Source organism: Microplitis demolitor, chromosome 1, assembly GCF_026212275.2.
Source record: "Microplitis demolitor isolate Queensland-Clemson2020A chromosome 1, iyMicDemo2.1a, whole genome shotgun sequence".
Taxonomy (NCBI): Eukaryota; Metazoa; Arthropoda; class Insecta; order Hymenoptera; family Braconidae; genus Microplitis; species Microplitis demolitor.
This window is the reverse complement of record NC_068545.1, coordinates 4442758-4467259: the sequence shown is the minus strand read 5'-3', so window position 1 is coordinate 4467259 and position 24502 is coordinate 4442758. Positions and strand designations below refer to the sequence as shown.

At 27.9% G+C, this 24502-nt stretch overlaps 1 protein-coding gene across 1 annotated transcript in view; it reads left to right on the top strand.

Annotated features, from left to right (window-relative positions):
- The first annotated feature begins 13354 nt into the window (after positions 1-13354).
- The window catches only part of LOC103575048 (hemicentin-1), a 44577-nt gene continuing 33429 nt past the window's right edge, over positions 13355-24502 (top strand). The window contains exon 1 of the mRNA XM_014444968.2: positions 13355-13595. Coding sequence (XP_014300454.1) covers positions 13526-13595 — 70 coding nt within the window. The 5' untranslated portion in view covers positions 13355-13525. The remainder of the gene's footprint in view (positions 13596-24502) is intronic.

The window sequence follows — 24502 nt, the reverse complement described above, 5'->3', positions numbered from 1 at the left end:
TTCAAGCCTGGTTCGTTCGTTTGAGTATCGGGATGATAACTTCATTCCAGGCCTGACACTCTATCCTGGCCCAATATCGAAATGTCAGTAATGTGCCAAGACTGCATCTAAGTATGGGCCCAATATCGAGTCAAATAATTTTAACCGGCGCCTACTTTTATCTTACTGAAACTTTTGAGTGTCGAAAAAAAAAATGATTTTTTTGAATCGGTCTAACATATATATATACATATATATTCACTGACGAACCATATTTGCCAGACTTAATTAATCCATAAATAAATTTTTGTACAAGATGTTTAAATGTTGAACGTCTATTAAGAAGTAGATTCGGCCTGGTATAAGTCATGCACTTTGATCTGTAATCACGAGTCAAAAGGCGTTTGAGTTCTCACAAAGTTCGTTAATGATTTGTAAACTGACACAACGCTTTTCTTTCACAAAATATTCAGCTCTCTAATTGCTAAACAAACTCGATGGCTAATATCAACTTTCTTAAATATTTCTCTTCATTATCATTATTATCATTATTATTATTATTAATATCATTATTATTATTACAGTCGGATGCTAATTTTCAGAGTAATTTCTACAGCAATGTCTGTCGCTTCAAATAGTCGTGCTAACTTTTGGAGTACAGCGGTAACATTGAATCTACGGGTTCTAGTAAACTACCGTCCGCAACGAAGTTAACGAGAATTAAAATCGTAGAGGTTGATTAACGACAGACGTTATATCGAATAACAACTTCTTATCCTTATATACATACTAAATTACATGCATCTTCTATATACATAAATATAGGACGGTACGAAATGGGGACACCAGGAAATAAATAAATTTTTATGATCCTGAATACACTAAATCTCTACTTTTTTCTTATATTTGGAAAAGTTGAACAGAACTTCAATTGTCATTAAAAAAATCTACTTTAGTTTCATTCGAAAAGAGATAAGACTAAATAATATGAAAGGAACCAAAATTTCGTATATACTATGACTGTGTGTGGGGGGGGGAGGTGTTACATTAAATAAATATATGTACAGATTGATCGATCGTTAGCTCAGAAAATAATCAATGATTAAATTAAGCTGATTTATATCTAATAATTACTCTTGAAAACTGTCATAAATCATCAAACTTCAAACTTACACCATTCTCTTATATTATCTGACTTCACTCACTTTGTATGAAATGGGAATACTTCAAGAAAAAGAAAACAATGAAGATTTTTAATTTTTCATTGTGGCTGTATAGTCAGCTCCAATTAGATTATAAATATATAAATTGATTGATCAATAAGCATTGTCTGAAGTTGTTTCCGAACTAACAATTGATGTTCGAAAATATCATAGTTCACAGAGTTTAGTAACTTTTAACATGCTCGTTCATTATACTTTTAGTATCGAGTTTTTGACTGTCTTTATTAACAGCAAAATTTTTTTCACATGCTCTTGCGATTATTCACTATATACTTGAGAAAATTATCAACGTAGAACCTTGATTAGAATTTCATGTCGGAGTATTTCATGATATTATTTACCTTTCAAAATTCAACTTACTCACTTCATGATTTTTTACGATCCGTCGTACAAAAAATGTCATTTTTTAGTTGCACGCAATATAGCTAGCGTGCAAAAAATATCGAAGTAACTCATTGAGCCATCTAGTGACAAAATGTTTCATCATATTTATGACCATACTATATTATCTGCTCATAGACACTCATTAGCGTACTTTGCGAGTGTTTTTCACAAAAACTAATGGATATATCTCGTATCAGTACAATTTCATGAGTCGCTCGCTCCTGACTGGGTAGTCAACTATTACAACTCGTATCTTATACTCTCTAAACATGAATAAGTGAAACTAAGTGAATATCCAAGTGCAAACCGAATCACTAATTTCAAAAAGTTGTTCGATTGGTACTCAGATATAGTGAATATTCACTTATTTTACTTATTCATGTTTAGAGAGCACATAATCGCACTCGATGCATAAACTACTATTTTTATAAAAAACAGAACTGCCACTGAATCAAGAATACTTTACTGTATCCTCATACAGAAATTTAAAATAACTGGCTAAGTACGTATTAAAAGGCATTAAATATCAATTTATCTTAAAACGAACATCTGAGTCAATTTATAAGTCCTTGATTAAGAGCCCACTAAGAAAACAATTAAAATTGAAAAATTTTTTATTATTATTAATTAATACTAAAGTTTGCCATCTATTTAAAATCATTCAATATGAAAACTAGTGAATTTAACAAATTTTTTTTTTTAACTTTTAAATGCATTTAATTAATTTTTGTTTAAACTTCTTTATACTCATTGTAATAATGAGAAATTTAATATTTAGACAAAAAAAAAAATTACTTCCACTTGGCATAAATATTATTTCACTTTGTTACAACTTTATGATTTAAAACGTTTGCGTGTCTATTTAACCACAAAAAGCCCATTGTAATTATTTTCTAATAATGCATTGAATTCATAATTGTTTTTTTTATGAAAAATTTCATGCGATCCATCATTCCCACTTCTCTACATCATTTTGTTTACATTTAGAGCGTTACTACCTTATACATAAAACCATAATGATAATGAGAACGTGGAATGTTATTTCTGCGATTTGTGGAATTTAGCTATTTGCATAAAATTATGCATTTATATACATACATCATAAAGTATATTGAACAATTTATGTTCATTCGTGTTCATTCGATTTTCAAAGTGAGAAAAGAGAAAGAGAACAGGTAGTTAGTTGTTTGAATAACATAAATATTTAGATAGCTTCTATAAACTTATGATGGAATAAAATCTCGACATATCAAGCGATAATAACATCATGTATATATGTATAAATACATTAGATTATATGTATGTACGTGATGATGTTTAAAATAGCATTAAGCTCTAGTAATTAATTGTAAGCATGAGTTTACGAAAGTATAAATACCATAAATTAAAGTACAAACGTGATCATGTAAATTTATTTGTTATTTCACTGTAAATAATATTCTCTATCTCCTTCTACCCTTGAAGGAAGCCGTGTGATTAAAAGTAGCAAATCAATAACTTACGATAATTTTTTTGAAAAAAAACTAATCAATTATTTACATCCATGAAATGTAAATAATCAAAAAATTGTTTGCAGATTTTTGTATGTGTACTTTTGTTCCGGATGTTAGCATAACAGAGTACTAAAATAAAAATTACATCACTCTTCAGTAAATTCATAACATAAGCTATTTTATTTATCTATAAGTTTCTTATAATTTTCATAAAACTTTATTTCTGTCCAAGTTTAAGAAATACTTTTTGGCTATTTCGAAAAAACAATTTCATCAAATGTGAGATGACACAATGTAAGTGTATCCATATTGATTTTTAGTTTTGTTTATTGTTGAATGAACTTTATTTGCACTTTTGTTCTTATAATAATAACAATATATATATATATATATATATATATATATATATATATATATATATATGGGGCATATATTCCACGCCAAATCATTGAAGCCGTGGACCTGAGCATTATTTATTTGGCCAATTTTTTGACGTTAGTCATTGTTATTCAAAGATATTAATACACGGAGAGAAAATTATGGTAACAGTTACAATATATTATGGGAATGGTTCCCATACTGCATGGTAACCGGTTTTTTTAAAATGTTGATTATAGGAACGGCACCCATATATATTATGGTAATCATTCCTATAATTATGGGTATAATTCCCATATGGTATCGGAATAGTTCCTATGGAATTATGGTAATCGTTACTATGTACCTATGGTAATGGTTACTATAATATTATGGGAGTAGTTACCATAATATTATGGGAATGATTACCATAATATTATGGTAACCATTACCATATACACTTAGGAACGGTTACAATGTGGTTATAGGATTGCTTCCTATTTGCTTATGGGAACTATTCCTATGAGTGTGGTAATCATTACCATGATTCTTTCACATGCGATATGGGAACTGTTACCATAATGATAGGAATTGTTCCCATACTTATGGAAACTTTCCCAGAAAGTGTGGTCCTATATCCCATAATCCCAAGTAATCATTACCATAACGGTATGGGATGATATTTCATAAACGTACTAGGAACAGTTACCATAATTTTTTCTCCGTGTAGTTATCATCATATGATTGTTTTTAGCAGCATTATAAAACATATTATAAAATTACTATACAAAGTACAGTAACTATTAAAATCCTCGATGAAAATCATTACCATAAATTTCTCAGCGCGTATTCTTACAAAAAAATTATTTTTAAAACTTCAACACTGTAATAAACAGATTAGTTTGATTTGAAATAATTGATAAGAGTTTATTGAAATTTAATTTTAAAAAAATCAATAGTCAGGTCATTACACAAATTCCGTATATATTTCTGTGGGTATTATATGTGACAATTGTCTAATGGATATTACGATGGTGGAGAGCTTGTCTCTTTGGTTTCTTATTTCTAACTTGCTTACCTTAAGTCCTTGAAGATGAAAATACAAAACGTACATAAGTCTCACTGAGTGTTCAGTAAAAGAATTGATAAGTTTGAGGATTGGTTGACAGCAAACAATAAAAGAAAAATGCAAACAGAGTCAGGGAATTTCTGGAATGGGATAAAATTTTCTCTTCTTACTGGTTTATATGTATTAGTTGTATAAAAATACTGTGGGGTGAAAAATGAGATTGAACGAAAGTATAAAGCTGGAATCGTGTCGCAGCTAAAATCAATGAAGCAACAGAGTTTAATGACCACGGTTAGAAGATTAGAAAAAAATTTAGGGTTTTGGGGTTGGTAAAATTTAGTATTCTAATTTAGATGTACTTTTTGGTAATTACCAGAAATTCAGAGATATTTAAACTTATAAATAGAAAAAAAAGTCTTAGAATTATTAAGAGAAGAAAAAGTCTACCCTTCAAATGCGTAAGTCGCAGAAAATCATGTCACCAGATTACATAATATCTGTATTATCTTTTTTATTTTATTTTATGAAAAAATATATTTGTGAAATGGGTGTAATATATATATTTATATATATATATATATTTTTTTTTTTTTTAAATGTCAAGCAGTACAATTATTTATTATTAGAATATTTGCTATGGAATCGCTTGGAAGTCCAACTCACATTTCAAGTGAAAGTTAAATATCTCTTAAAATTTAGAACCGATTAGTATTAAATTTGGCGTAAAAATAGAATAAATCTTTCCAAAGCTCTAAGGACTCCCAGTTTTAATGTTAAAAATTTTTTATAATTTATATTGGGATTTATTTAAAATAAAAAAAATTCTTTTAGGAAAAATTACATGCTGGGTATTAAATTAAAGCTTATGTAAGATAGATTCTTATAACAATTTTTCTATTGTATTTTCAACGATTCAACGGGTTAAGAAACACAATGGAAGCTGCTTAAATATGCGCGCCCTTCCTAGATTACAATTAAAAGCTCGTATAACGGGAAATATATCTTAAAATAACATGTTGTCGTCTAGATTTCTAATGGACATTAACACGGACAAGTATTTTGAAAAAACAAACGTGCGTTATTTATTAAAAAAAAATAATAAAAATTTTATCTGGAGCGGATAAAATATTTGAGAATTATAGTTTTTATATACAGGGCTATAATCGGATGATAACGGTATGCCAAGCATTGGCCAATCGTGACAATCAATCATCAGCCAAAACTTGGTATCAAGAGCACTCAATCAAACCGTTGGCCAACGAAACGCGGTTAACTGTGCGCCTTTTTTATAAGCAAAAAGACGGTTGCCAATGATTCACCATGCACGGGCCAGTATAGTCAGGCATTTATTGGCCAATCATTGCAAACCAGGCATCGGCCGATCTATGGGAAAATTTCTAAGCTCGGCGACTTTGCAATGGTAATTATTACTTGGTTTGGACCAGGTTTGGCCCCATGGTCACTTCCAAGGCTTCAGAATAGCAAAATCAATCCGTAGGGCCTAGACTCGGTCCAGGTCTGGCCCCATGGTAATTTTCTATATAGAAAATTACAACTGGCCCAAGGCTCGATCAATTGATACTATTGGCGTTTTCTTCCTGGGTAGTTACCATCGCGTATGCAAAAGTCACTCAGCGGCTTTTTAATTATACACTTGAGTATAATTCTTATATTTTCGAATGAAATCAAAATAAACATAATTAATAAACAATAAAACGTAAGTAAACAATGAATTGAAGACTAACTGCTCAACACACTAAACAATTGACTAAAAACAGGTCGTTGCTTTTGTCAAAATTACAATACACATTGTAAATTTTATTCGTGTTTTCAAAAATTTCTACATTACCGTTTATTTATATTATGAATGTATAATTCCGCACTGCCCTCATGCTACCATTACGATAGTAATGATTCTATAAATTTTTAATGTAAAAAATACCGTAAAATTCTCTGAGTGTACCATCAAATTATTTTCTATTTCCTCAATACCTACCTACTTGAATTTTAACACCTACTGTGTTATGCAATACCACAAGTCGGGCTTAAGCTATCGTTTTTTATTCAAAAGTTATTCGAAGAGAAATCGACAGAAAAAGATTGTTTTTTTGTAAATTTAAAAAACTTTAAAAACCCGCGATTTTCAATCTACTTGACTGATTTGGGTCATCTTCAAAATTAACGAATGTATCCTATATAAATATATAGAAGTATATAAATTACTTTAAATAATAGTATTTTCGGAACCTACTCGGCGAACTATATTACACGGAGAGAAAATTATGGTAACTGTTCCTAGTACGTTTATGAAATATCATCCCATACTGTTATGGTAATTATTACTTGGGATTATGGGATATAGACCCACACTTTCTGGGAAAGTTTCCATAAGTATGGGAACAATTCCTATCATTATGGTAACAGTTCCCATATTGCATGTGAAAGAATCATAGTAATGATTACCATACTCATAGAAATAGTTCCCATAAGCAAATAGTAACCAATCCTATAACCACATTGTAATGGTTCCTAAGTGTATATGGGAATAAGCCCTACATATTATGGTAACTATTCCTATAATACTATTGTAAACATAACCATCATATTATGGTAATAGTTACCATAATATTATGGTAATCATTCCCATAATGTGAGGAAATTATTACCATGATATTATGGTAACGATTACCATAAAATTATGGGAATAGTTACCATAATAGTATGGGAATGATTACCATAATATCATGGTAATAATTCCCATAATATTTAAAAGTTATAACAATTTTTTTTTGTAAGAAGCGTTTTTTTTTGTATATTTCAAAATTTTAAGTATATAGAAAAAACGCTTATTACAAAAGAAAAAATTTATTATAATTTCTAAATATTATGGTAACAATTATCATAATATTATGGTAATGGTTACTATAATATCATGGTAACCATTACAATAATATTATGGTAACCATTACCATAGGTATATAGTAACAATTACCATAATTCCATAGGAACTATTCCGATACCATATGGGAATAATTATACCCATAATTATAGGAATGATTATCATAACATATATGGGTGCCGTTCCTATAATCAACATTTGAAAAAAACCGGTTACCATGCAGTATGGGAACCATTCCCATAATATATTGTAACTGTTACCATAATTTTCTCTCCGTGTAGGTTATGACAAAATTATTTGAAAATTCCACAATTAGGACAGTGCAATCCGAATAGCTAGCTTTCGATAAGAAATCTACTAAAAGTGTATACCTGAAAAGACGAATAAAAAAAAAATATATGATTTGGCACGAAATGAATGATATGTTAATTATGTGTATAGCTAACATCGATAATTCATGGAGTATAGAAATTAATACATCGCATATAATGCTCTGGAATTTATCGAAACAGCCGGTGCTCATGTGATATCGATGACATACTTGCATGTGACATACAATATAACCGAAACCAATGAACATCATCAATAATTGGTAACTCAATATAACACTTTTTAAAACATCATCTATAACGTTATTAAAATTTATAAGTTGAAAATAAAATAAATGACTTGAAATTCGACACCAAATCAATTTTATCAATCATGAAAGATAGAGAAATAAGTAAAAAAAAAAAACATAATTGTTTGAATATTACATTTGATGTATTGATCATAGACAAGAACTATCACACGTTTCCTCTTGAGAACACACAACTGCGCGGTGGGTGAACATTTGTCTTCATTTCTTGCGCTACTTTGAATAGATCATAGTTATGATTTAACGCTAGAGTTCCTCTAGCTGGAGATCGAGATGTGTGCGACAAGTTTAGGAAGTACTTACGTAATCATTTAACTCTCTCTCGGCCCTCGTTGTTACACAGTAATCTATATAAAACTTTTTTTGCTTAATCCACATTACATAATAGCTGGATAAGAAATAGTTTTATTCTTTATTACCATTTATCTTGCATTAGAAAATCGACTTTATGTCACTCATATACCTTGATATTTATGTGCTATAGATATTTGCTATGAACTAGAAAAAAAATATAAAATAAAATAAATAAATAAATAGTTATAAATATTGTATGTAACCTTTGGTTTCGTAAATATATATGCACAATAAAAATTATCTGAATATCAAAATATATTATGACATTTTTACGAGGGAACACCGTAGTTGGTTTAATGCACATGTCTTGTTTCTCTATTGAGATCGAAGAATCGTGATTTATTGTTTTAAACTGAGGTAACAGTTTAACTTGTATATTTCGATCCATATATATATATATATATATATATATATATATATATATATATATATATATATATATATATTTATAATATAGCTTTAGAAAAAACAAAAAATATATGAGTACGAATAAGTTATTCATAACAATTAATGTTATCATTTGACAATTTTTAAAAAAATTTTATTAAAAGACGTGAAAAGTCGAAAAAATTTATGTGAGGCAAAATGGGATTTTCTTAAGAATTAAAAACATATTTTTTTTTTTCTTAATTTTTACTTTAGTTTTCAAGCAAAATGAGCATCCTTACAAAAAATAAAACTTTTTAAATTTACCTCAACATTAAATTCGGTTTTTTTTTATTGTCCATAATAAAAATAATTTGTGAAATTTTATATTTAAAAAATTAGTTTTTAAAAATAAATTATATCCATTTCGTCTATTAGCCGACTCAGTCATTATCCGTGTAAAAAAAAAATTGTTAAAAAAGTGTTGACTATTCTAAACTTCAAAACGTGACACGACGAACTATTTTTGAACGTTTTTTAAACTTTTGAAAATTAAAGAGAAATAGTTCAAAATTAATTTTTTCTGAACGTATTTTGCACTGAAAAATGTTCATTTGTAGTATTAAGTCAATTGGTATTTTCTGTGTATTGTCAGAGGTTTGAAAAAAGTTTGGCATTGTGTCACGTTTTAATGTTTAGAATAATCAACACGATTTCAACCTTTTGTTAAGAATTTTTTTACGCATTAAATTCGTAAATTATTTAAAATTTTTAATTGAGAAAATTTTAATTAAATTACTTGAATAAAAATTCGTATAGCTGATTTCGGGTTTGAAATTATTTTGTAGGCAATTGCGGGTAGCGTAATCATCTCGTGATGTCTGTGTTGCCTCTACAATTTTTTTCTTCATTTCTGAGAGCCCATTTGTCCCCTTGTAATTTTAATTCATAAAAGCCTTTAGATGCTCTATTTTGCTTTCTCTCCGATTCGGGGTTGTCTAATTTGTGTCAAATATCTTTTTTTTTTTAATTTAAAATTTTATAAATCTATATTTCAGTCACCACAATAATAATCTTACATTGAAACAATTCTTTGTTTGTTTTCCGCAAAAAAAGTTTATAAGATTAACTTTTTCTAGAAGATTATAAGGGTAAACTCATAACTTTACACATACATATTTATAATAATTTATCAGTGATAAAAAAACAAAAAAATAAAATTAGCCGGGTTAACCTATTGGTGAACTTTGCGCAAATCGATAGACTGGTGTGACAAATTATTCTCATTGCACAATAAATGTAATAATACTGTTAGAATGTGCGATGTAAAAAGATTATCCTGCCAAAAGTCTAAGTCACTTTGTTTAAAATACATATACAGTAAAATTCGTATTGCACGATGGCGGTATTTTTTTTCTACTGTTTTTTTTTTTTTTTTTATCATTTTATTCTATTCTATTTTATTTCTTTTTTTTTATTTTTTCCACCGAACAGGGTGGAACTGAAGTGGGGTAACGTACGAGTCGGGGTGATAACACTCTGGTGGCGGTCCCGGGAAACTCGCTGGGGTTGGCCCGTAAGCGCTCAGTCGCGAACAAACCGTTACGCGGTAGTGTCCTATCACGCGGTACATCGTCAGTGTTAAGTTTATTACTTTTTTTATTTTGTTAAAATGTTAACTCAACACATACATCTGTGATTCGCTCTGCCATATAATCATCATTTTTTTTTATTCCGCCGAAGCAAAGTACTCTTTTTTTTTTTAATTACTTTTATTATAATGTGATGTGAATTATATTATCCTGTGATTAATTTGAATATCTAAACTATAAAAAAAAAAAAACAATTTTTTTTTAGGTTTTATAAATCAGTTATGATGAAAAATTTTCAAATTTTTATAAATTGCTCTTGTATATAAGAAGTAATTTACTATTTTAATTACATATTAATTATTATCCTTGTTTATAGATTCCACTAACAATTTTTTTTTTTTTTTTGTTTTTTGTTCAAATATTTTTAAAAAACAATATTGATAAGAACAAATAAAAGTAAATGAGATATATAAAAGTTAAAAGATAGTTTTGTTGAAAAACATTTATTGAATCAAGTACTTGGTCGATATAATACTTCTCGTATTTCTCTTGCGGAATGACAACTGCCGTAATATCTTGTTCAATAAATTCGATAAAATATATTTTGTTGCAGTCTTATCAAATGTATATTGCTCTTTAATGTTTTTTACAAACTAACATCTCGGAATATTTTGAATTCATTTATCATTGTTTTATTTTATATATTCTAGTATACTTTTGCATACAATATCAAAACGCATCATTAACCCACAGAAACTGTTATCTTAAATTTAACATTTGTTAATATATGACCGATGCCTATAATTTGTCCAATAAACAAACATATCATGTAAGCTATTATACGGAATCTATTTGTTTATTGAAGTACACTATATATGTTCGTATTCGCAGCATATCGGATAATTTAATCTGAAGTATTAATACAAATTATGTTAACATTGTTAACATTCCAATCTCCATATTTAACACTATTGAGACTAACTACGATACCTACTTCAAAGATATACATATCAATGATACTATTATTATTATTCTCATTATGTTCTCAAATAAAATTGTAGCTCGGAATTGAGGCGCATTCAAGTAATTAGCAAATTACATGATACAAGTAGTACACAAAACTCTTGGAGACTCTTTATAAGTCAAGAGTATATGAGATCAAGTTTATAACGTATATATATCATAGTGTCATATATTCTCAAATTATATACAGAAATATGAAAATCGTACCCAATATTCTCTCATCTAATTAATAATGATAATTATTATTATTATTAATTATATTTATATTTTTTTGCGGCAAAAAATAGTTTTAATCTTAGAGATCTTTAGAGTCATTTCGATCATTTGATTATAAAAATTTTTTGAAATACTATTTTTTTAAAATGTCTCGAAACATCGCTTATTATCAAAATTAAAAATTTTCACTGTTTAGTATCTTAGATTTCTTCAGTTTTGATCTGCGAACACGGAAAGAAAATTCTACTAAAATTTACGATGTTAACACCGTAATCGTTGGCTAGACTTTAATTGTCATCAATTTTTAAATGTCTTCTTTCAAAAATTACTACACAGCTAGAAATTTTGTGTTAAATTTAACACAAATCGTGTGTTGCAAACGGTCTACACAAATTTTTGTGTTAATTCAACACATTGCGTTTGTGTTGATCTTTAACACAAATTTTATGTTCAAAAATTGAACATATAAAATCTGTTCTTTTGACAGAAAACTTGTGTACATTTAACAGAACATTCGTGTAAATTTAACACATTTTTCGTGTTAAAATCAACTAATAAACATAAGCACATAACCTAACCAACTCAAGTATACTGATCTACCCTCAGTAGAACTTATGTCAATTTAGCGAACAATTGAACCGGTTCAAAAATATATGAAAGTTATCTAAATTTAATTGTAAAATGGATATATTTAATTGTAAATAAATTATAATCCAAATTTCCCTGCAGACAATGCGGCTACAATGCTTTGCTTGGTTATAGTAATGAAGAATTGCGCGGAAACGTTTAGTCAAACAACACAAATTTCGTGTCAATTTTCGAATAACACAAGAAATGTGTTACATTTCAGATTTTCTAATCATTTAACATAAAAAATCTGATAAAGTAAAATAATACAAACGGTTTGTGTTGAATTAACAGATTTCTGTGTTAACAATCAACACAAAAAATTTAACCAAATAATTTTTTAACACAAATACACAAAATTTTTAACTGTGTAGTCTTTGTTAAAATTACGATGTTAAACAGTAAAGAATATAACCTAATTAATTAACACCAATGAAAGTGTAGTCCACGATTACGATGTTAACATCGCAAATTCTAGTGAAATTTTCTTTAGATCATAGATCTAATAAAAAATTTTATTTAGGCAGATCTGAACAGAATGCAGAAGGTCTAAATTATTTTTTCCCGGGTTACACAGGGATCATTTAAAACTTTAAAAACTACATATTAATGACCGTCGGAAAATATATTATTTAAAGTATTAAAAAACAGACTTATGATTAAATATTCATAAAATTCAATCCAAAATGTATTTATAATTTATTAAAAGACGATAATTAATGTAATAAGAGGGTATCAAATTTAAGGTGAATAAATTAAAATTAATTAAATACAAAAAGGACATAATTAAGTAGAAATAAAATGATACTGTTATTATTATATTGAGTTATTATTATTAATATAAATACGCACTAAAAAATAATAAATAGAACAGTGTGTTTTCATTTTAAATTGAACATTAATCATAATCCTCTTGGATTGTGATTACCGTTATGTGTGTAGGTGCGCATGCAATAGTGTCTGTGTCTATTGTGTATATTACATTGGAACATTGTTTACCACTTTACTGTTAAACGTCAAGTGCTTTAGAGGCAATTATTTATAATTTAACAGCAAATTCTGTCATATCATTAATAAAAATTTTATTTAAGGACATCAGTGACTCTAATATGATAAATATTTTAAATTAATGAGAGGAACTGTAATCTCTATTGTTCAACTCTATTATAATTAACATGATAATAAATAAAAATAATTGTTGATCAAAAATAAATGGTGTCCGCAAATGACTAGTGGGTGTGAGTTGATAATAATAAGTGGGTGTGTGGTTGCGGTGTGACAAAATTTTATAAAGAAAAATCACATCATGAAGGAGAACCGTCAAAGATGGTTACAAGCCATTTGGCCGCTGATAGCAGTTCTCTGTCATCAATCAGGTAACTTTCTCCGTTATTCTTTTTCATTGTCTCATTTATTGCGGTTAAGACCAACATATAGTATACCTATAGGGTATAGTAGTTTATTAGGGAATAGAGCTGACACAACAATTTTTACTCCTTATATAATACTAAATCAGATGTTTGTTACTGCTAACGTATCAATTTGACAAATAATTATTTTTATTCTTTATTTTTATATAAACTTATATAATGTAATGGTATATGCTTTCTTTAAATTACCATTTCATTGGCCATTTATTTAAGTTAATAGCTATATAAATATATAGATATAGATAACACCCAGTGAAATGGGGACCCTAAAGAATCAATGCAAATGTGTGGATTTGAATTGAGCTGAATTACTTTTTTAGGAGGAACAAAAAAAAATAATTCAGTTGTAGGGAAAAGTAGGGTAGGTCTAGAAAATTGCAATAAAATATTTTCTTATGGGTAATTGTAAACTTGTAATTAAAGTTACATGTGGGTCATCGCATACTGGATTGACTTTATTAAAAGTTGTAATTTATATGACTTTTTTATGTTACCATCTGCATTGAAGTTCGCGCCCAACTTTAAAACTTTTGATATCTGCGAGTTAAGAATTTTTATAAAATAATGAAGGCTATGGTTAACTATGCAGAAGCTTTATCTATTTAAGACAAAAAATTTTGCTGTGGCTGTAATTTTTTTTTTTCGTAAGCTTATTTGACCGCGGATTAAAAGATGAAAAAATTTTTAATATTATAGTGAGTTTGAAAAAAATATGAAAAATGTTTTATTGTCTCTAAATAATGTTACGACTGACTTTTTTTGAATTTTTTCCCCGATTTTAATTCGTTGTTTGTTTTTTATCAGCATCTATAAAATAAACAATTGAAAAAAAATCACTTTAACAAGTACAGGAACAGATCCACGGTTAAAAAAAAATATTTTTTAATTTTTATATTTAATAAAGTATTTTTTTTTTTTTTTTTTTTCATACGATTTATACAATGCACTAAATTCCAGATTCTAGATAAATCTGTTCAGCCACTCGTGGACAAAAATTTTTATTTACACTTTTTTTCTGTTTGTTTATGCGGAAACTTCAAATATTACGTTCGAATATTCTTCATGTATACGCCGTACTCGGATTCTCATGTATTATTATCAAAAACATTTTTTTGACATATAAACAGAACAGAAAATTTGATATTTGGTTTACGAAATTTTCCATCTACTTGATTACTTTGATTTTATAAATCTTCTGGCAGGAGCTACCGATGGAGGTTATAAATTTGCTCTCGATTGAAGGCTTCAAAATCAAAGCGTTTAATTTCTTCATGGATGTCGAAGTAAACAGTAACTTTTAAAGCTTCTTTGTCAACTAGTGATGAACCAAATGGACGTCACAAATGTTATAATGTTTATAATTTTTATATAATATACTTTACAGTATTTTACGTGACACTGTACTCTTTTTTTTCGTACGAACATTACCATACGGTTTCGGCCATGGCATATAAATTTTAAATAAATAAATAAATGAATAAAATTTTTTTTTTTTTAATTTGTTACTTTACATTTTTTTAAGATATTTCAATTTTTGTTATTGAAAATATCTTAAATTAAAAGACAAAAAAAAAATTCATGATGAAAATTTATTGTTAATAGTATACGTGAGTAAATTCTATCCTATCAAGAGGTTTAGGTATTTCTTAAAAAGTAAACAGAAATTGTTTAAAATAAAATTGGAACATCATATAAATTTATCGATTATTGGCTATTTTATTATTCAAAAACAAATTCTGGTGATTCTTGTTGAAATAAAACTTAATCGTGACAAAAAAATAATAAAAGTAACAAAAGGTCGCTTACGTCATTCTTGACCCATGATACAAAGTGTGATAACACTGGTCTATATTGGTTGGTAGCAAATTTTAGCCACCAAAAAAAAATTAGATTATATCCAGAGAAATAAAAAAATGTATATTTAATAATATTTAAATTAGAAATTATCAGAATATTAAAAACTTGAGAAACATAGGTCACTTGAAAAACAAATTGATCCATTCCCAGGTGGAAATTTTTCGAAATTTTCTATGAAAAACTTTGAAAAAGTCTTTAGAACTTTAGAACTGAGTTTTTCAGAGAAAATTCCGAGAAATTTTCACCAGGGTCTTTTTCTCGAAATTACTATACACGCTAAAAAAAAAAAGTGGTACTACTTGCCATCTTAAGAAAGTAACTATTCCTATCCTTACATTTTAATAATTATCATTTTTTTATGTTAACTTTTTCTATCGGAGATGGTAAGCATTCTTATCTAGATAGTAACCATTCTTACCCATGATAATAATCATTACTATCTTGGCAAAATTAAAAATTTTTCAGGCTTAAGAAATTTTACTATCTATAGGGTAACTATTACTATCAGCAATAGTAATTATTACTATACGAGAAACGAATAGTTAACATAAAAGCATGATAATGATTATCACATACAAATAGTAAGCATTCTCTATTGCAAGATGGTGATAATTAAAATTTTTTTTCCGGCTGGTACCAATAAGGAGATCAATCTACTCGCGACAATATATAAAGATCACAAAGCTTGCAAAGAGATTTGAATTATAAAAATCTGTTTTCCATATTTTATACCATAAACTTGGCATATCATAGAGGACAAATTTCTTTGGATTTCTTTGTAAAGTAGTGAATCTGTCGCATCATTAGTTTTTGAAACCATAAAAAATTTTTTTTGCATTTGAAATCCGATTCGACTTCTGATACTTCAAAAATAAAATGACTTTTTTTAACACTGCCTGACACCGGAAAAAATTTCAAAATCGTTTTCGAGGTTACATTTAACACTGATAACCTTAACACTGGGATAACATGGACTTACAAGGGTTGTTTTTTTACATCATTCGGAAAAACTGTTTTGTGGTTATCAATTTGTGGTGTATAAAAGACTAACTACTTCTGTACAATATAAAATAAAATCTGTCTTTAGTGACTTTGCGACAGTATCCCAAATAAGTATTCAAGTACAGGGAGAAATTATTTTTGCTTGGAATGCTATGGTGTCATGGTAGTGCCAGACCATGTTGGCCATCTGTCGGAAATTTAAATAAACACATGCAAAAATTACTATTGCCATAGTAAAATAGGCAATGATCTTATCACAAATTATTGTAACCATTAGATATTTTACTATGGTCATTGCAATTTCTGCATATGTTTATTTCGATTTCTGATAGGTGGCCAACATGGTACGGCACTACCATGACACCATAGCATTCCAAACAAAAATAATTTCTCCGTATAATTTTCACTCGAAAATTCTTTGCGTGTAAAAATTTGAAAAAAAAAAAAAAAAATTTGCATAGGGGAGGGGGGGGGGGCGAAATGGGCCCCTTAAGAAATGAGGGCTTATATATAATATGTCAGCCCATTTTGCCCCCAGAGGTCCATTTTGCTCCACTCTCCCCTAATAGGGAAAGGGGGAGGGGAAGTAACTTAAAATTTTGAGTGCCTCGAATAATTCGGGGGCAAAATGGGTCTCTCAAATTTTGGGCCGCCATTCCCCCCCCCCCCCCCCCCCTTCCCCTACATTTTAAATAAATCAAATCAAATTAAAATATTAAGTACTTAGTATTAGAAATAATAGCTCATCTTTAATGAGAAGTTTTTTTTTCTATATGTAGATTGACATTTTGCTTGGGCAATAAAAAAAACATTTGCGGAAATGAATCACCCTAATGTATATATATATGTATTTTCAGTTACGGTTGAATGATTAAATTATTCATGTATATTAAGATACGGATATTTATCGATAACCACATATCCGTTACCGGATGCCAGCATGACGAACGAGCATCGTCAATACTTCGAGGTTAAATAATTAATTATTAACTTTTCATATTCCAATTTTTATGTGACAATTAATGTGATCTTACAAAGGATAGCATAATAAGTTACAACTATGTGCCTCGAATGACGCGATCAATATTTGACGAAAAAAAAAATTTGTTGTGTTTTTCATTAAATTTTATTTTTAATATTCTTTGACAATATCAAAGAGATACAAGAATATATTACAAACTTTATTAAAAAAAAAAAAAATAAATGAATAAAAGGAGTCGGGAATTTTAAAAGTTCATGCCTCAAATACTCATTTTGTAATAAAAATATTAAATAAAATCCACAAAATATTATAATGAAAATTTTTTTAATTTTCTTTATTTTTAATTCAATACCTCAATCAATTGAAGAATCAATTAATAATTTTCAATTAATATAATAATGAATCGTATGAGAAAAAATTTCTTTTGCTGAAAATTTCAGGGTGGCCATTTTCCCCCACGTTTTTTTCCTTGATAAGATTTGAAGTAATTTGTACTTATGTATATACTAAGACATTTTTACTGTTGTCATCTCCCTTAATAGATCAACTGGCACCAATGAAATAAAAAATAAGATTAAAATATATTTTTCATCGATATCAAAATGCATTTACATAAAATTGTGTCAGAATTATTTCTGAGAATTTTTTTTTACAAAATTACGCTTGTTATTTATAAGATTCCAATGTAGAAACGACTTAATTGAAGTGTTGATAGAAAAATTTAAAACGCGACTTGAAGACTCTCAGCGCTCCGTACTTGAGATTTGCAATTCAATAAATATGAATAAAACTTTTATTGTAAATATTCAGATTTATCAAGTTTAAGAATATTATTTTTTTTATAATTTAATATAGATACTAAATTTATATCATGCATTATACTGTGCAAGAAAATATATAAATTATTTTTTATCCTTTACTTTAGTCAATTATAAGTCGTTTTATTTTAAATTTCCCGCCATAAAAATTTGAAATTTTCAAAAAAAAAGGATGTTATTGGTTTCAACGCTCGTCCGCGTATGTGTGCATATAAACTTTTTTTATCTGACGATGTCTTTGGAATAAATCAACCGATTTTTTTCGTATAATGCATAAACCCCCGTGTGAAAGAACATGGCTAAAATATATGATAAATATCAGAAAATATATGTGGCCAATTTAACTATATTTTCTCATGTATTTTTTTTATATTAAAAAATATAATATTTATCATATACGAGTCCGTATATGTTTAGCATATATAAAATATATGTCAACCATATACAAAAAATATATTTTTATCATATATGAAAATATATATTCTTGTCATATACGAAAACTATAATTTTTTCATACATAAATATATATTTCTCTCATATACGAAAAATATACTTTGATCATATATAAAAACATATATTTATATTGTGTATGGAAAAAAAAGTTTCTTATTCGTATGTCCAACTTCAATTAAATTAGATATAAATTTTAATATACTCTTTAAATTGCAGATAAAATTTTCAAAATTAGTTGATGCGAATATGATCTACCCATATACATATACATACAATAAGATATATGGTAAAATATAACAAAGAAAATATATGGTGCCAAATATAATATAAATTATATACTATCATATATTTTATTTCATATAAAAATTTTATATTTTTTGAATATAAAAAGAAATATATCAATACAATATATTATCAGGTAAATGTAAATGTATATATAGCTTCACATCGAAAACATATAAGTTACATATATGGAATACATATATTTACTACTATATATAATTTTATATTAAACCGGCTAAAATCGCTATATGATTTTTTATAATATACAATATACTATATCATATATTTTTTTGTTGCAAACATATATGATTTTATATATTTTAACCATATATTTTTTTTCATACGGGGCCACTTGTCCGATTTGCCTCAAAATGTAATCAGTTTTTGCCGGTCGCGATTTCATTTTACGTCACTTTTTCACAGTGTACATTTACATGAAATTGTATAATTTGAATATTTATCGTTCAAGTACTATCTATTTATAAAAATATTTTTTTCGTAATAATTAATAATAATAATTTATTCAAAAGTTTTATTTGTTTCTTTTGATAATATATAATTTAGTTTTGCAACTGCGTTACTTTGAAAAGTGACGAGGACAAAGATGCAAATACAGGAATACGACGACGGTACGATACGAAATATCAAGGAGAAAATAAGTTTCTCGGATAATCAAGGCGCGCAGTAGATGGAACTGTACTTCTGCAATAATCTCGCGTCAGACCTGTGAAACTTTGCAACTAATATTAATAATACGAAACTGTAAGCAGAACAAGTCATCGTCCGTCCCTTTGGCGAGATTTGTAACTTGATTAATTTTACTGGTTATAATTGCCATCTTACAAACTTTCTGTCCAACTGATGCAGAAATAAAATACACTTTAATATACATCAAAACTATAAAGTTTATTTAAATAGTTAATGTTAATTGGTTCGTACTGTGCGTGCAAGCTGGAACTTTGTCACTATGATGGAAAAGAATTTTTAATTACCATGATCAATAAAAGTCACGAATATCCAACAGACACTAGTAATTACTCAATATTGTCGATAATAGATGTTCTCATTAATTCTGCAATTGCTTTTCAAGTTGTTGTGATTATTATTATTTGACGATAAAAAATTGTATTGAAAAAAAATCTAAAAAACGGTTGACCCCGCGGAACAACCCTAGAACTTTTCGCTGTTGATGAGCTCGGGAGCTCGAAAACCTAATGATTGATAAACTTTTTAAACTCTTCAAGCTCAAAAAACTGTTAGACCGAAAGACATTTCACTGAAAAAAAATATGATACTAAAGTCAGCTGACATTTGATAATTTTTGGATTTTTCTAAAAAATAATAAGTTATAGAAAAACCAATTTGAAAAAATTGCACTTGTAGTTTTTTAAATTTTCTACATGTGCATATTTTTTGTTTTTTTTTTTATTTATTTGTTGAAAAAAAAAAAATTGAAAATTCCTAATTGTCTGCTAACTTCATGAAACTAAGTTGGCAGACAATTACAATTTTTCGGATTTTTTTTTTTCAACGAATAAATTAGAAAAAAAAAAAATCTAAAAATATGCACATGTGGGAAATTAAAAAAACTATAAGTGCAATTTTTTAAAATATTTTTTTTTTTTATCATTTACAATTTTAAATAAATTTCAAAAATTATAAGATGTCGGCTAACTTTAGTATCATGCTAACTTCAGGTTCATAAAAAAATAATTTTTATCCGACGATACCTTGGGAACGAATCAACTGACTCGAGTGTCTTTGGCAGCAATCAAAAGAGATCATTAAGACTTAGAACTGATTACATTTAGAGGCAAGTCGGGCAAGTGGTTTATGAGTTATACGAAAAAAAACCTAAAAAAAATTGTATTTCGATTTTTATTTTCTGTATAACTCATAAACTACTCAATCATCGACTTCCGACCGGAAATATTCAGAATAGCTTTCTAGAAGCTCAAAACGTCAAGATCTGATAAAAACTTAATTTTCGAAAATCGAACTGAAACCAATAACTTCCTTATTTCTGAAAATTATCAATTTTCATAACAGGAAGTCATAAAAACTGAATGCTTAAGAACGAATAATTTTTTAAAATTTAATAAGCTTGTAAGACTTGATAACTGCCCTTGATAAATTATTAGACCAACTTGTGAATTGTACCAGTCATTTACACTTGTAATAATTAATAAATTCAATTACAGAGTGAACGAAGGGAACTGAAATATATTTATAGGAAGCATACGAAGTTTAATTATTGAACAGGTTTAAATCTGATTGAGAGAGACCATTGGTTAAATTTAAAATAGTTCATTATCGATCGTATTTTTTTAGTGGCTGATTAAATGCAAATATATGGTTGTTATTTATATGCTTGGAAGGACAGCAAAGTTTAGTACAACAAATGTTTATTTTTTTTTTAGTGAATTTTAAACAGTAGTTTGTTATTCTCATGAATATTTTCAAGTAATTTGGAGTACCTGGATATAATTTTTAAAAGACTTGTTAATACTTCTACTCTTAAATTTGTTGAGAATTAAAAAAAAATGTATTAATTTTTTATTTCAAAGCTTCCTTATTTTCTCTAGAAGTCAGAAAAATGGTGTTATTTTATTTCAATACAGAAAAAATATCGAAGATTTAGTGTATTCAGGATAAGATTTTATTTCTTGGCGTCCCCATTTTATTCAGCTCTCTCTGATCAATACACGCAGATAATTTTTCAGAAAAATTTCTACAGAATGCCGGGTAAGAATCTAGATGCTGACTATATGTATCTTACCCGTGTAATAAATATTCGCTGTGAAGATATTCCGAGGTTCATGACCATAATCATTTTTGGAATTTTGAAAACATTCAAGAATAAGAAAAATTCTTAACTGAGTAATTTTTTAGGAACGTTTTCCTAAATTATTTAAGCAAAAATAATTCGTCTTGAAAATTTTGCTGGTTTGAAAAACATTAAAAAAAAGAACTAAAAAACTAATTATAAATGTTTTTTGACTTCTTATCAGATCTTTTCAAAAACAAGGCCTGAATTGAAAATTTTTCTATAGAGTATACTCTTTAATTTTTTTAGTTTTGGAAACTAGTCAACTCAAAGTTCAGAATTGTCTCGAATTTGGAAGTTCACTATTGGGACCATTTTTTGAGCTGACTTTTTTTACATGGGTAGTTAAAAATTTTTTTACACAGTTAAAAATTTTGTGTATTTATGTTAAAAAATTATTTGGTTAAATTTTTTGTGTTGATTGTTAACACAGAAATCTGTTAATTCAACACAAACCGTTTGTGTTATTTTACTTTAACAGATTTTTTATGTTAAATGATTAGAAAATCTGGAATGTAACACATTTCTTGTGTTATTCGAAAATTGACACGAAATTTGTATTGTTTGACTAAACGTTTCCGCGCAATTCTTCATTACTATAACCAAGCAAAGCATTGTAGCCGCATTGTCTGCAGGAAAATTTGGATTATAATTTATTTACAATTAAATATATCCATTTTACAATTAAATTTAGATAACTTTCATATATTTTTGAACCGGTTCAATTGTTCGCTAAATTGACATAAGTTCTACTGAGGGTAGATCAGTATACTTGAGTTGGTTAGGTTATGTGTTTATGTTTATTAGTTGATTTTAACACGAAAAATGTGTTAAATTTACACAAATGTTCTGTTAAATGTACACAAATTTTCTGTCAAAAGAACAGATTTTATGTGTTCAATTTTTGAACATAAAATTTGTGTTAAAGATCAACACAAACGCAATGTGTTGAATTAACACAAAAATTTGTGTAGACCGTTTGCAACACAAGATTTGTGTTGAATTTAACACAAAATTTCTAACTGTATAGTAATTTTTGATTGAAAATTTTCTGTGTGTTTAGGATTAAAAATAATAACCATAATTTTAGTATGCAACTTAAGTCACTCGTAATTCATAGGGAAGCATATTCGCGAGATCTGCTCCTTTTCACGATTATGCAGTTATTCTTGTTGATGACATAACTTGTTGACACGTTGAAACGTGCGGATACTAGAGCTAACAGCAATTGTCTATACAAGTTCCGTACTTTATCGTTGTCTCCGTCGTAGTCGTCTTCGTCGTAAGATAAACTTATGCCCGAGTAACCTCGCGTGTAGAAGATATGTTGTTATGTAAAATGTATAGCTTGCATAAATTTTAAAGTATCGATTACACTAAAGCGAACATTCGTACGGTTTTATTTTTGCTTTAATCTAGTAGACCAATTCAAAAAAGTATCCCAAGAAAATAACTGATTTATTATTTAAATGCCGCTCTTTTATTGCAAATACTCAAACTTAACATTCATCCCTTTTTAACCCACTGATAAATTAAAATTTTATCGTTCTCTAATCAGAAATAACAGCCATAGTTAAAGTCAACGAAAAAATAACAAATGGTATAGTTTTGATATATTATATTTTTTCGTTGAGAAAGTGGAGTAATTGCGACCGCGCAATGAAGCCGAACGACGCGATATTTCTATGCTCTGTTTCCACTTACCAGAAAATTTTAACTTTTATGATTTATACGCATGCTAAGTGTTTTTGAAATATAAATTGCCAGAGATTACGCACTCACTTTAAAAGATGACATTCAATTATTTCATAGAATCTGATTTAATATATTTCTATATTTATATTATTTTGTCAAATTAGTTTTTATATAACTTGCATTGGAAGGAGTTTGTCTGTCAAGATAACTGTCTAGCCAAGCAGTACAAGACAATTTAAGACCAATGCGAGTTAGCGGGGCGAAAACATAGTTTTTATTCCTAGAGATGAAAAGACGCCATCTGCTGCATTAAATTATTACTTTAATTCAACCCGTCAGAATCATATTTGTTTTTTGTAAACCTCATTATACCCAACCAAAATGATAACAGCATATATAGAGTGAGTGTGGACATTACTGCAGGTGTCACTCTCACTACAGTTTAATTTGAAATTGAATAATTAAATAGAATAGACTTATTTTTAGCTTTAATTATTTATTGCGTTCTATTTAATTTCAAAATATGTCCATTAATTAAAAAAAAATTTTTTTATTGAAATAATACTGAATATGCGAAGGTCGTGAATTTGTAATCACGGTAGTACCTAAATTTTTACCCTATGCCCTGTAAATTATGAATTAACTTTTGACTGGCTGCAGGCACTTCAACATAAAGCTTTCACGCGGATGATATAAAAAATATATATGGCTCGGACAGTCTCCTTAGCTTTGTCGGGATTCCTATTGTGGTATACCTAACCTCACAGTATATTATTTTAATTTATGATCTCACTGAATAAATAATTAAAGAACATACATTTAATAAAAATTCCATTGCTTTAGTTCTAAGTCAAAGAGATGTTTTACTTTTGTGTTTTTTATATTTTTCTTTTGTTCGCATTTTATTGGCGGAATGTTGGAGAGCGTGGGTTAACTT